The 14,672-nt window shown below is 37.6% G+C and overlaps 1 protein-coding gene across 1 annotated transcript in view; it reads left to right on the top strand.

The window, feature by feature from the left end:
- Positions 1-14,672, top strand: part of TMEM232 (transmembrane protein 232) — a 207,980-nt gene that overhangs the window by 47,139 nt on the left and 146,169 nt on the right. Inside the window, 3 exon segments of the mRNA XM_035714594.1 lie at positions 8,340-8,463; positions 9,493-9,669; positions 9,672-9,744. Of these exon segments, the coding sequence (XP_035570487.1) occupies positions 8,340-8,463; positions 9,493-9,669; positions 9,672-9,744 (374 nt within the window).

The following is a 14,672-nucleotide window of genomic DNA, read 5'->3' on the forward strand; positions in this document are numbered from 1 at the left end:
CTCTACTTGGGTGCTGCTTGGTTGATGAATCACTTAATAAATCCATGGAACTACAAACTTAGTTGCTTGACTTTTGCTACTTAACGATCTTTAAGGTAGTTGTTTTTTATACTTCGTGTTTTACATATTTGGGGCCACTGGAGATCATGCATAACTATTCTGACTTTGCAAATGGAGAAACGGGGGCCATGTTTATTATGCTTACTAGTGAGCAGAATGAGATTTTTAGGGTCGCAGTATAGCCTGCTTCAGTACGTCATCCCTCTATCATTCTGGCTGCACGAGTAAGGAGATGACCATTTTGAGGCATCTTGTCACTAAATCCGGACTTCTTCTGTTCTGGGAAGACATGGTGGAAATTAAGTGAGGGAGGGGATAGCAGTGTTTGGACAATGCTGAATGAACAGAGGGGTAAGCTGAAAAAATTGTGAAACACAGTGACTGTTTAAAATCAAAAGAGAAGACAATTGTTTAAAAAAAAACGTGCCAAATAATTTTGATTCTGTTTCTTATACTGTTTTTTTTTAAATGATGGCCGTTTTATTTTTAAAAAGTGATGACTCTAGTAAACAAAAATAATCCATTGGCATTAAAAGATTAATGTTCAAGTTAGCAATTTGCCTAACTTCTGCTAGTCAATTTTTCTGTTGTAATGCTAATATTATACCAAATTCTAAAGAATTAAGTTTCTTCTTACAAAGTATTTATTTATGTAATAGCCTATACAGCCATCAAGAAGTCATTATTCCAGATAAAGCAAAACAAACTGTGATGTAATTATGAAAATCAAACCAGAAATGCTTTCCATTTCTGGGGAAACTTGAATATTGATCTTACATACTCCTAAGATTGGGTACGTGTAAAGAATTAAGAAAATGAACAATGTATTTAGAATGAGATAGAAATATTGGGGCACAGGCCTTGATCGTAAATTGAGACTTTGCCAGGATTTGCTGGACCTAATAGCCCTGGAGTCATGACACTTGGAAGATAAATTTGGTGTAGTACTTGAAATTCAATGCCAAAGACCATTAAGAGGAGTAACCTGAACAATTTTGTTTTCTGTGCGTATCAGTAAAGTTACAATGATGATAAATCAATGTTCAGAGATTTAAAATGCAGAGGGGAGACCATTCAACTGATGGATCAGAAGATCTTTGATTCATAGTGGCGAAAGTTGCGTGTGCCCAGACGAGTGAGTGGTTTTCATCTGCCCATTTCTGATGTTCTCCATCAGTAAATAATTCATCACATAGGTCCCTGCCTTGCTTTTCAAAACTCCCTTTATGAAGATTTTACCATAGCAAAGGATCCATGAAAGGACCCAGGAGAGGCATCACAGTTAGAGCGACCTCTGCTCACCAGCGGATGGCGCAGAAACCCTGCAGAGGAAAGAGGAAATGCACTAAAGACAATAGATTCTAAAACAGGGTGAAGAAGTGGTGGGGGGGGGGGGGGGGAGAAGGGCCTACATGAGGCCGCCCCAGCTATCCTGCACCAGCCTTTATCTGGGAAGGTTAGCTGCCCTGAGCTGCAGATCAGCCGCTTGCTGTAAGGCAGATTTCCATTTAATATGGTTAAATTTTCTATGAGGCGTTCTCTCAATGCTCCACCCTGCGGTTTGGCCTTTTATAAACTGCCCCATTTGCTCGGGGAAGATATCTCAAGCCAGTGCAAAAGGCTTTCTAATCTAACAGGAAAATAATGAATTGTGTTTGTAATTGAATTATTAGCCAATGAAGACTGCTGAGAAATGCAGCATGGCATTTCAGGAGAGCCGTATAACATATAAAATTATATCTCCCAAAGCAAAATAGCTGATTTAATGCACCCCGTGAATGTATTCCCAAAAAAAATGCTTGACAATTTGAAATTATATAGACGTGCAAGTGGTTTCCGGAGGTATAGTATTTGGGTTTGCATTGAAATAAATCGGGCCAAGCGTCACCTGCTTTGTGTGGCAGTAGGGCCCTCGGTTGTGCCTCAGTCACCGATGGCCACGTGGCCGGCCCGGTGGGCGCCGAGCACAGCGACAGGCTCAGTCAGGCCGGCCCCGCCCGGCGTGCAGGTGCAGGTGGCAGCCCGGTCCTCACTCTGCACATCCCTTTACTGCATTTTTAAGCACACCTCCGATCCCCTGGCTAAGTTGCCCACGTTGGCTACCCAGGGGTGAACGTGTGGCCAGGCCTTGGTCCACAGGTCAAGGTGCCGCCGCAGGAACCATTCGACCTCAGGTCACAAGGCCTGGGTTCCAGTACTCTCACCTGCGGCGTGTGTCATTTTGGTTAAGTCCCTCATCCCCTGTGAGCAGATCGGCTGGCAGACAGGCAGAGGCAGCTGCCGTTTCGGAGAGCCTTAGGGAGGTGGAGGGGACGAGCTCTGAGGGCCCCTTGCGCCCTCGGGGGCTCTCCTAGCACCCCATGTCCTACTGAGTCACAGCTGATTTGTCTTTTCTTCTGCCTACTGACACATGGCCTCTTCCCCGAGCTGCTGCCCTTCAGGCTGTCCCTCAGCTCTCCACCGGCCCTGTCGCACCCTGGTGTAGGCCTCTGCTGTCCCGGGAGGGACTCCTGGAGCTCTTGAACTGGCCTCCTTGCCCATGTCCTACCCTCAATGATCTGGCCTCCTCTGCTCCCAGGGTTACAACCTCCACGTGATTACACCACTCTCCAGCCAAAAATCATTTTGTATGCACTATTTTGACAGGACATCGGGGCCTCATAAGTTGCCATGATCCAAAAAACAAAACAAAACAAGAGGAGCAAAAACATCCTGAAAGGTCCTATCACTGCAATTAATTACCCCCCAGGAGCCAAGCGGATGAAGTACCTGCGAGGACTGCGGTGTGGGGGGGTGACCATCGGTGGCCCACCTGAGCCTCCCTGGCTTGTCCCACGTGCCAGCCCTGCGGCTCCGAGAATGACGCTGGGCCAGCCGGAGGAGCCCGCCTGCAGACCACCAGGCCCACGAGGCCGTCGTCTCTGAGTGCCAGCACCCGGGCCACGCAGGCGAGAGGCATCCTGCTCATCAGGCTCCCTAAATGGTCAACATCAGGAAGCAAGTTCCGCGGGGCCTTGGTCAGGGGCAATGCGGACCGAGATTCATTCACTTGGCTCAACCTTTCCTTCCGAGACTGTTAATACAACCTGGAGTTTCTGATAAACATAAAGGTCAGATCACTAGGGAACGTGTTCCGTCCCCTCCGGAAAGGAGGAGTTCATGGATCTATATTTAACTTGTAAGGGTCATATCTTCTGGGTCATATTTATGAAATTCTTTTGACTTATTAAACTTTACCTTGTCTTCCCCCCTCACTGTCCTCCTGTTACCACCGGGATTTCCCACTCAGAAACTGTGAAGTACTGTTCGTTTCTTGGTTGGTTTGGGTGCACTCGACCAGGCAGGGACACGTGGGCCAGGACAGCCCCGCATGGGGCCGGCCTTGCTGACACACAGCTGTGGCCCGAGCGTAGCATTCGTCACTCTTCTTCCCCCCGAAAAGCCGAATGTTCCTTCTGTCTGGAAACAGACTCCTGCGCTCACAGTTTTATTTTTTCTAATCCCCACTTTAAATCTCCAAATGTTGCTGTGTCATTTCCTAACTTACAGTTATGATTAGGTGTTCAAAGCCAGTTGACTTCTTTTTTTTTTTTTCTATTTTATTCTCAATTCAGATTTTTTAATTTAATTTTTAAGGAGCGTCTTTGTGATTTGGCAGCCAGGATGTGAAAGGCATCGCCTTGGCTCACTGGCCGCCTCAGGACGTTGCTGGGCCCAATCCTCCCTGCGCCCAGCAGGGCCTGCCCCGGGAGGCTGTGCACAGGCCTGGCTCCGTGGGCCCCGTGGGCGCCGTGGGTCCTGGAGACCTCCCCGCCGAATGCCCATCATGCCCGTGCTCAGTGGGCAGCTCCTCTGCCTGCTGGGATCATACATTACCCCGCAGTGGACCAGCCATATACGCCCGCGCTAAAGTTTATATTTAATTTTTGGCTTCTCATCGTTCATTGGAAAGGTTTTCTTTTTCCATTTTCTTCAGAACTTTAAAATCTTTAAAGTGCCTTTTTTTTTTTTTTTTTTTTTTTTGATGGTACTACAGATTTTTTCCCCCCTTGGTTCTATGTTTCCTTGGTTGTTTCTTTAAAAAAAAAAAAAAAAAAAAAAAGATTTTATTTACTTATTGAGAGAGCGAGAGAGAGAGCCAGAGCACTCCAGCAGGGGGAGGGCAGAGGGCTCCCTTCCAGGCAACTTTTGCAGTAACTTCCTCCTCGTGCATTTGAATTATATGTTTTAATTTTAATCTCTTCGCAATCTCTTGGTTTCTGACCACACTTCCTTTCATGTCGGGATCAAGGCTCTTGATGGTCTTTTCCCCTTCCTTGGCTTTATGGAAAGGTGCTTAAGAGTCTTCTAAAAATAAAAAATGTCTTCTGGTGCCTGTAAAGGATCATTTTCAGATCCTCACGATCCTCCTCCCTGAGCATTCAGACTGCTAGTCCCCTTTGCCCTTGCTTTAATATCCCCCATTTTCTATTTTACTTACCTCATTACCTAGGAGAAATCTGTAAAAACTTGGTATTTTAAAACAAGAGGTTTGTATTCACAGCCTCCATCACAGAGTTGCTAAATGCAGCAACACTCAACACGCAGGTCCTCAGGGACCTTCCCGCATTCTTCCTACATTTTGGTATTTTGCTTTCGAGGAGAAGGTGCCCTGCAGAGTTCCCATCACAGTGTTCCCCTTCTCCCACCTCCTGCACACACATTGCCACCGCCTGGTTTTCTACCCTTTTCGTCATCTGGAAGTTGCCAGATGAGAGAGACAAGGATGAAGCACAGAAACAATTCTCTGGCTCCTTAAAAAACCAGCCCTCCAAAGTAAGGGACTGGCTTTCCTTTTCTGGATCTGGGAAAAATCCCGTAGATGGTAGGGATCTCTTTTTTTCCTTTTAACCTTCCTTGGGGCAAACCAGGCTGCTGTGGCGGCCCGTGTGTGCTCCTTGTTGCTGTTCTTAATCCAGCTCCATTCTGGAAATTCCCATTTTCCATTCTGGAAATTCCCTAGGAGGTGCTGCTCTTAGTGACATCTCTCTCGTTTTTAGGGTTATGTGGATTTTTGACGTTCTCAGTGTTTTCCGAGGTATCTACTGAAAGGTTGAGAGAACCCTTGTAAGGATTGTGACTTGGAGACATTTTCATTCCATCTTTCAAAACTGGAATTTGGCCATTGAAGAAGCGATAGAGAGGAGTAAAGAGAACCTAGGAAAATGTCTTAAATGCTGATGCTCCTAACCTTTTTATAAGGGTGTGTGTGGACGGATAGATAGATCGGTAGCTTTTTATAAAGCCTCCTGTTACTGTATTTTAGCCGATCTATCTACATATTTATTTATTTGAAATATTTTAGCTGGCTCATATTAGTGCAGAAGGAACACTGGGCTGGAGTAAGGCTAGCTGAGGTATTTACCAGTGTGCGGTGAGTCATATTAGTTTTAAAAGTGAGAAAAAAATTAAAGGTAGAATGAATCAAGTAACTATGCTATTTTGGGTGAGCCAGTAAACCTCTGCCTTAGTTTCTTTATTTATAAAATTAGGGGAAATTTTATAATATTTATCTATCATAAATATGAATTTATCATATTTTTAATTACTTTATGCATATTTAATTCACAGCACTGTCAAACCAGGTTAGTCTACTAATAATTGAGACTTGGTGCACTGCAGTGAGTTCACAGAGAAGCTAGTGCAAAATTCCTAAACCTCATCAACATGTGCATTGATTTTAAGTTTTGAATTTTAACCAACTCCAATTTGTAAGTATCGGTGTTTCTATGCTATTTTTGGCAAAGGTATTTACACTTACAGAAAACTTTGCATTCAATAGCATTGACTGAAAATAGTGTGTTTGTGTTGAAACACTTTTCTACTATAGGTGGCTGACACTCATGGATCTTTTCTCATCCTTATTTTAGTGCGAGTGCCTGCCCTACATTAGTTAATATTTTCTTGACTTAAAAGAGAACAAAAGAACCTAAATCGTAGGACAGTGAGGTATATTCAGGGGCAAGGAATTTTTGTAAACTCCGAGGCTATCCTCTCCTTTGCTTGACCTTCTTGTGAAGTGGGGTGAGGAGTACTCAGAGAATGACTCACCGGCTGTTCACCTTGGAGGGTATCTGGACCTCAGTCACTCTTGGAATTCACAGAGAAAAGTTACCAAATTCATAGCCTTTGACTTTGAAGGAACAGTCTTTCTGCAATTCGATTCAGGTCAATGTTTTGAACCTAGCCATTTCACATAGAGTATTTTATTTAAATCTTATAATCGTCTCTGAGAAGTAGGTTTTGCTGTATTTACTAGATGACTAGATTAAGACTGAGGTAGACTACGCAAATTGCCCTAGGTCCTATACCTAATCAGTGGCAGAGCTATGGTTCCATCTGTAATTTTTGACTCCAAGATCATGCTGGTAAGCATCATGTCGAATCTATCAGTCAGGATTCAGTTCTGCACGTAACAGTAACCTAACTACAACTGCATTACCAGGTAGGGCTTTAATTACTGCACATAACAAGCAGTGCACTACTGATATGCAGATTCTTAAGAAACTCAAGACCCAAGCTCCTTCTAGCTTCCTTTTTTTCCACTGGTAGTGTTGGACATGCACCTGCTTTGTTGCAAGACATCTGGTCTACCATCTGGCACCATGTATGTTTTCCAAGGGGCAGGGAAAGGATGAGCAAAGGGGGAAAAAATCACCTGTTATCTAAATTTAATCTTTTTCTTAATCAGAAAAATGATAGTTTACCCAGAAGCCTTTCATAATAGGCTTCCGTTTGTATCTCTCATTGACTAAATCTACAGTTTGTGGCTATTCCAAGCTTCAAGGGAATGTGAGGATTCATTTTTTAAGTCAAATCGATTAAGATGTAATTTACATATAATAAAATTCATATATTTTATGTATACAGATCTATGAATTTTGACAAATGCATACACTTGTGTAATCACAATCAAGATACAGAGTATTTCCATTTTGAGGAGCAATGTTAACCGAGCATTTTGCCATCTTGAACAAAACTGAGGTTTAGTTCTGAGAGGAAGGAACAGACAATATTAGGTAGGCAATAGGCAGCATTGTCAGATTAAGGTTAATTTTTTTTTGAGGTGAAATTAACATAAAACATCGTGTTCGTTTCAGGTGTACAACATAATGATTTGATGTTTGTATATATTGTGAAATGATCACCACGATAGGTTTAGTTTCTATGTATGTAAATAATGGCTTGGAAAAAGGAGTACAGGAAATACCCATAGGTGAGAGAAGGCTTTAGTTATCATTAACCTCGTTTAAAACAGGAACCTGGATAAATCTCCCAGATCTGTTTATGTCTCAGTTTTCTAATATTAAAAAAAAAAAAGATTTCAAAGAGGTCTTGAATATGTCAAAAAATTGGTTCAATGAGTGAGATAATTCATGTGAAAGCACATTGAGATCTTTAAAGCTCTATTCAAATATAAAGAATTGTCTTTTTTCCCCAGGATTAGAGGTGGTTCCTTTTGAAAATGATAATGAACTTGACTTACTGGCCTGAAATATCACAGTTGTGAAATTCAAATATAGTTGTAAAATATGCTAACTCTTTATCAGTGGCTGATAAATCAAGGCAATATGCAGTTGTAGGTAGAGGCAATTTTACATTTGCATTCTTACCAAGTCTCTTTCAAACTGTATCTCTTTCACTTGGGTCAAAATAACACTAAATGTGTAATTTCCTGAAACTATCAAATATATGTACATTTATGACTAATAAATTCTTGTGTGATTTCCCAGTTATACAATATTCTGAGTGATAAATCTTGACAGTCTTCTTTTCAAACTGAAATATGGGTTTTGAGAAATTACACTTTTTATAAAATGAATCTGAACTTTTGGAGTGTTTAGGAAGACCATTTTACAATTTGTTGTTGTTGTTGTTGTTGTTGTTGTTTTAAAGGAAAACACTCTTGAAATTCACCTCTTAGGTGCACTGGGGAACACTGTAGAACCAGAGCCCTTGATTGCTCGTTATACAGGATCTATGAAGAAATGTGATCTTTTGTAGTATTTATTGTTCTCAAAGTTTTGACAGGACACGTATCTGAATGCAAGTATCTTGTCAAACTGTGGCTCTTTCTTGTAGACTTAAATCACAACCAGTGTCGACCAATACTGGTCTTTATTAAAAGTGAATGTATCTGGTAATCTGAGATATTCATTAACTCTGGCCATCTTTTTCATTAAAAATTATTTATTGTTATTTTAATTAAGGTCTTTGTTGTTTTATTCACAAATTCCTAGGTTGGATTCAATACTGGCTTTTTTGGTCCTTGGGGAGGCTGCCAAATTAAACATGGCCTGCTTGAAAGCTTTAATGGAACTAATGAGAGATTTTCTTTTAAGCATTACGTCTGTTCAAAATCAGGTAACAATATATCGTTAATTTAGGTGTTTTAAAAGAAGAGAAATTTTATTTTTGCCACTACTTAAACTGTATATCATATCAAGGCTTATAATGAGAATAACCTTGTAATAAAAATTTTAATTAAATATAAAAGGAAATGCACATTTGCCGTATATCCCAGTATGGATAGATAGATAGATGTTAGATAGAGATGTAGAGATATGAAGGTAGATAATAGACACACACACACACATATACATGAGAGGGACTTTGAATTTTATTCACAAACTTGAGATCATAGAGTCATATATGGTTTAGCTCCCTATAATTTAAAACATATCATGAAAACATTTTTCATTATAATTATATATTATTAAAATTTATATTTTGGTGTACATGAGATAATTTAACTGTTTCTTCATTGTTGAACATTGAGTTTGTTTCTAATTATTCATAGCTAATTGCAAATAATGTTGAACTGGCATTCTCAAACATAAAATTTTTATCTGTGTTTATGACTGTTACTTCAGAATAGATGCATAAAATTAAATTGCATAGTCTATTAAATAATAGACTTTTGTAGATAGATCTCCAGATTTCTATGCAGAAGATATAACTGTCTTGCTTTCCTATGAAAAATATATTCAGTGCCACACACAATTGAATTTTATATAAAAAAGATTATTTTGTAATATAATTATAATAATAATTATATTATTTATATTATATAATATAATAATATTATATAATATAATACCATTTTGGTATCTCATTGTATTAATTTTTATTCTATTGATTACTAAGGAAATTGAAAAGTTATTCTTTATACTCCTTTTAGCTATTTGTATTTTTTATCCTTTGAGCTAGATTTTATGCAATCTACCCCCAGAAAATCTGTTTTTTAATGAGTACATTTTAGAAATATTCATTGATTATGGTCCTTTAACAACTCTATAGAATTTGAAGGTATTTATTATCACAAGTACAATATACGGTTTTAATTATGACAGAATGTACTTTGATTATCTAATAACCGTTTTCTCCTTTTAGGAAGAAAGCTGCAAGGTAGATAATTTTTCCTGGGCCTGGAATGTAGTCTACATATATACGACAATTCTTGCAGAAATCTGCTTGTATGCGACCACTTCTAATTTGCGAAAAACTGCTTTTATTGGTTTCTGTGTCTGTAAAAGTTCACAAAAAAATATTTTGCTCATTGATAAATCAGAGAACCACCAGAATTGAAGGAAACAAGTATTTTAGGTCTTTTGGAATATTTCTCTTCAAGAATGTCAGATAATTGTAAGTAAATTATTTCTCAATGTCTCTGTCTACATATGGCAATAAGCCTTTTATTATATTTTATATTTTGTTTTTATTTACTTTTATTTATTTTTTAACATACAATGTTGTATTAGTTTCAGGTATATAATATAGTGACTCAACAACGCCATACATCACCCAGCACTTATCACAAGTGCCCTCCTAAGTCCCACCACTTACTTAACCCATCCCCCTACCCATCTCCCCTCTGGTTACCATCAGTTTGTTCACTTTAGCTAAGAGTCTGTTTTGTGGTTTGTCTCTCTCTCTGTTTCCTTTGCTCATTTTTTCATTTTTTTTTCTTAAATTCCACATATGAATGAAATCACATGGTATTTGTCTTTCTCAGACTTATTTCGGTTAGCATTATACTCTCTAGTTCCATCCATGTTATTGCAAATGGCAAGATTTCATTCTTTTTGTGGCTGAATAATATTTCATTGTGTATATTTACTGCATCATCTTTGAATAGGAAAGTTCATCTATTGATGGACACTTGGGCTGCTTCCATAATTTAGCTATTGTAAATAATGCTGCTAGAAACACATGGGTGCATGTGTCCACTTGAATTAATGTTTTTGTATTTTGGGGGTAAGTACCCAGTGCAATTGCTGGATTGTGGGGTAGTTTTATTTTTAACTTTTTGAGGAACCTCCATACTGTCTTCCACACTGACTACATCAGTTTGCATTCCCACCAATGGTGCACAAAAGTTCATTTTTCTCACCAACACCTGTTTCTTGTATTGTTGATTTTAGCCATCCCAACAGATGTGAGGTGATATCTCATTGTGGTTTTGATTTGCATTTCCCTGATGATGGGTGATGTTGAGCATCTTTTCATGTATCTGTTGGCCATCTGGATGTCTTCTTTGGAGACATGTCTGTTCATGTCATCTGCCCACTTTTTTCATTGGATTATTTGGTTTTTTGAGTGTTGAGTTGTATAAATTCTTTATATATTTTGGATACTAGCTCTTTATCAGATATGTCATTTGCAAATACCTTCTCCCATTTTGTAGATGGCCTTTTGGTTTTGTTTGTTATTTTCTTTGCTGTCAAAATGTTTATATATATATATATATAGTCCCAATAGTTTACTTTTGCTTTTATTTCCCCTTGGTCAGGAGACATATCTAGAAAAATATTGCCATGGCCAATGTCAGAGACAGTACTGCCTTTGTTTTCTTTTTGGATTTTTATGGGTATAGGTCTTCTTTAGGTCTTTTATCAATTTTGAATTCATTTTTGTGTATGGTGTAAGGAAGTGGTCCAGTTTCATTCTCCTGCATGGAGCTGCCCAGTTTTCCCAGCACCATTTGTTGAAGAGACTTTTTTTCATTGGATATTCTTTCCTGCTTTGTTGAAGATTAGTTGTGGACTTATTTCTGGTTTTCTGTTCCATTGATCTATGTGTCTATTTTTGTGCCAGTACCATAGTGTTTGTGATTATTACAGCTTTGTAAAATAACTTGAAGTCTGGAACCGTGATGCCTCCAGCTTTGCTTTGCTTTTTCAAGATGGTTTTAGCTACTTGAGGTCTTTTGTGGTTCTATATAAATTTTAGGATTTTTGTTATTGTTGTTCTAGTTCTGTGAAAAATGCTGCTGGTATTTTGACAGGGATTGCGTTAAATGTGTAGATTGCTTTGGGTAGTATAGACATTTTAACAATATTTGTTTTTCCAGCCCATGGGCATGGAATGTCTTTCCATTTCTTTGTGTCTTCCTCAATTTGTTTCATCAGTGTTTTATAGTTTTCAGAGTACAGGTCTTTTATCTCTTTGCTTAGCTTTGTTCCTAAGTATCTTATCAGTTTTGGTGCAATTATAAATAGGATCATTTTCTTAATTTCTCTTTTTCTGCTTCATTATTAGTGTATTGAAATACAACAGATTTCCTCACAGGAAATCCTCATAGGATTTTAGTATCCTAAGACTACTGAATTCATTTACCAGTTCTAATAGTTTTTTGATGTAGTTTTTAGGGTTTTCTATATACAGTATCATGTCATCTGTAAATAGTGAAAGTTTTACTTCTTCCTTACCATTTGGGATGCCTTTTATTTCTTCTTGTTGTCTGATTGCTGTGCCTGAGACTTCCAGTACTATGCAGAATAAAAGTGCTGAGACTGGACATCCTTGTCTTGTTCCTGACTTCAGGGGGAAAGCTCTCAGGGGGAAACCATTGAATATGATATTCATTGTGGGCTTTTCATATGTGGCTTTTATTATGTTATAGCAATAAGCCTTTCACAGAAAGTGAAGTGGGCAACAATTTTCAATTTATTTGGACTTTTTACAAATGCAGAAAGAATATTCCATAACATGGAAATTTTTAATTGACAATATTAAAACAACTTAAATATAAAGTAGATTCAGTTTGTTTATGATTCACATTATATTCCTGGAAAACAAAGATAACCGTAGGAAAATTTAGGAAATGTGTATAAAGTTTTTTTATTCTTTTCCCCATAAGGACTTCTCTATCAATCTTCTCTATTTTCTCTAGGTATCTACTGTTTGTCTTGTTCTCTTCCCATTCAGAGGATTTCTCTTCAATTACTCAAATATTGTAGTACATTCTTCACATCTGACATTTTATACTCCATCAAAGTATACCTGTCTTAAGTCTCAAGATTAAAGGTCATTTTGATATTATTTAAGGCAACTATTAGGATAAAATACTTCTATTTTTAAAAGAGTACTATATATTGGGACAACTGGGTGGCTCAATGGTTGAGTGTCTGCCTTTGGCTCAGGTTGTGATCCCAGGGTCTTAGGCTCTAGTCCCGCATCAAGCTCCCCTCAGGGAGTCTGCTTCTCTCTCTACCTGTGTCTCTGCCTCTCTCTGTGTTTCTCATGAATAAGTAAATAAAATCTTTAAAAAAATAAAATAAAAATAAAAGAGTACTATAGGGACAATATTAATTCAAAAGTTTCCTTTTAGGATTACTAGACCTTTTCTTTATGAATATTATTGCAATCTATATATTATTATAGTATATTGTATAGATGACTCTAACTTCCATTAAATTATGAGACAATTGAGACTGAATCATGTCTGAAGTATATTTGTATTAATCCAGCATCTAGAACATAGCAGTATCTAGCACATAATAGTTAACTATATGGGTAGTTAATAATAGTGGATTCATTATGTAATTAAATCACCGAATTTCAAATATAATTGTAAGATTTTAAAAGTATGGAAGGAGGCAGCATATAGTTTCTTTCTTCAGAACCATAATTCAGGGGATATAGCTCAGTGGTAGAGCATTTGACTGCAGAACCTTAAATCACTGGTTTGGCATAAATTATGTGTAAATATAACTTTAAATAGTAAGAACTTAGTAGGAGATACTAATCTCAGTTTTTAAAAAACTTGCTTGATATTTTGAAATAACTTTTAATACACTTTTGGTTTATACAATAACTTGGAACCTGTCATTTCTGAGTGTAATTTGCTTGTCCTTCCTTTTCCCACTTTATAGGAAGATTATTTTTCATTTGTTTCAATTTTTTTAAGATTGTTAATTTTGAATAGATTCTTAGTCTTTAGTATACAAATCAGTATATATATTTCTTCCATTTTTATAGTATTGATAAAGTGAAAAGGCATTCACCTCTTTTGCTGTTCACACTGTTAAGGATTCAAAATGACCAGAAATCTTCCTCAATATATGATTTTAAAACTGCCACTGAACAGATTTGTCTACAAATTTTAGGTTTTCAATTTTTTTTTCTCTAGCTGTGTAGAATTATTTATTTCTGTTTTCTTTAACTGTTCTCTTCAGTGATGAGTCCAGTAGACATTTCTCCATGGGGAGGATATCTATTCCCATCAGCCTCTTGGCTTCCTGCTGGCCATGACCCCTGACCACTGGCATAATCTCACGATGACGGGTTGTGTTTTTTTGTGGATACTCAAAATTTTTTTCCTCCTTAGTCTGATTTTTTTTTTCTCTAGCCAGTTGATGATTTCATTGCATTCACTGCTAATTGCTGATCTTCTTTGAAGTTTCTCATCTTCTCCTGAATAATTTATTTTAATGGTACAGATACAGAATTTGGGTGAGTTCTTGGAAGAGATTTTTGTCTTTCTGCTTATCACCTATAGGTTTATATTGTTTGGCTTCCTAGACAACACACCCCAAATTGTCCTAGCTCAAATGTTATACTCTTTCCCTATAATTGTTTCTCTGTCAACAGCAGACCTATTGAGAATTTCACTGACATTTATGTGAGTTTTCTTCCTTGCAAGCAATGCACACATTATAGAAATCTATCTGTGAGCTTGAACTTGTCAAACATATATTCATCCTTGGTCATTGTTTTCTCATCTTTGTAAATCTGAATGAGCATACTTCTTTCTGCTTGATGTGAAATCAGTACCAAAGAAAAAGCAGGGCATCTAAAAAACAGCAAATTCTGAATATTTTCATATGTGACCATAGGTGAGATAGCCATCTGGATTCATAAATGATATTTCATTCAGGTTGATACTTTTGTTTAATTTCTGGTAATTGATTAAATCTTATAGGAGTTTCTGAATCTCATTGAACCAACCAACAATTTATAGATCACAGAGTGTTTCCTACAGATCACATGGTATCATTATTTTGTTCTTTAACTGGTATTATAATAGAGCAGTAGAGAGCTCTAATAAACTGAATTCTGGTTGGAGTTGACCTTTGTATATTCACAAATGATGCTGACGCAATGGATGGTTCTTTTGCTTTCATTTTTGTCCTTTTTATGCTTATACTTAAAGTCAGCAATGAGATAAATAACCAGTATTTTGTCAATATTTTCTCAATCCAAGTGGACAAATAGATGTTTCTGGTTGTACAATATATTTAAAGATTTGATCTGCAATAAAGAGGATACACGTATCAAAATTGCCTCCC

Source organism: Canis lupus, chromosome 3, assembly GCF_003254725.2.
Source record: "Canis lupus dingo isolate Sandy chromosome 3, ASM325472v2, whole genome shotgun sequence".
Taxonomy (NCBI): domain Eukaryota; kingdom Metazoa; phylum Chordata; class Mammalia; order Carnivora; family Canidae; genus Canis; species Canis lupus.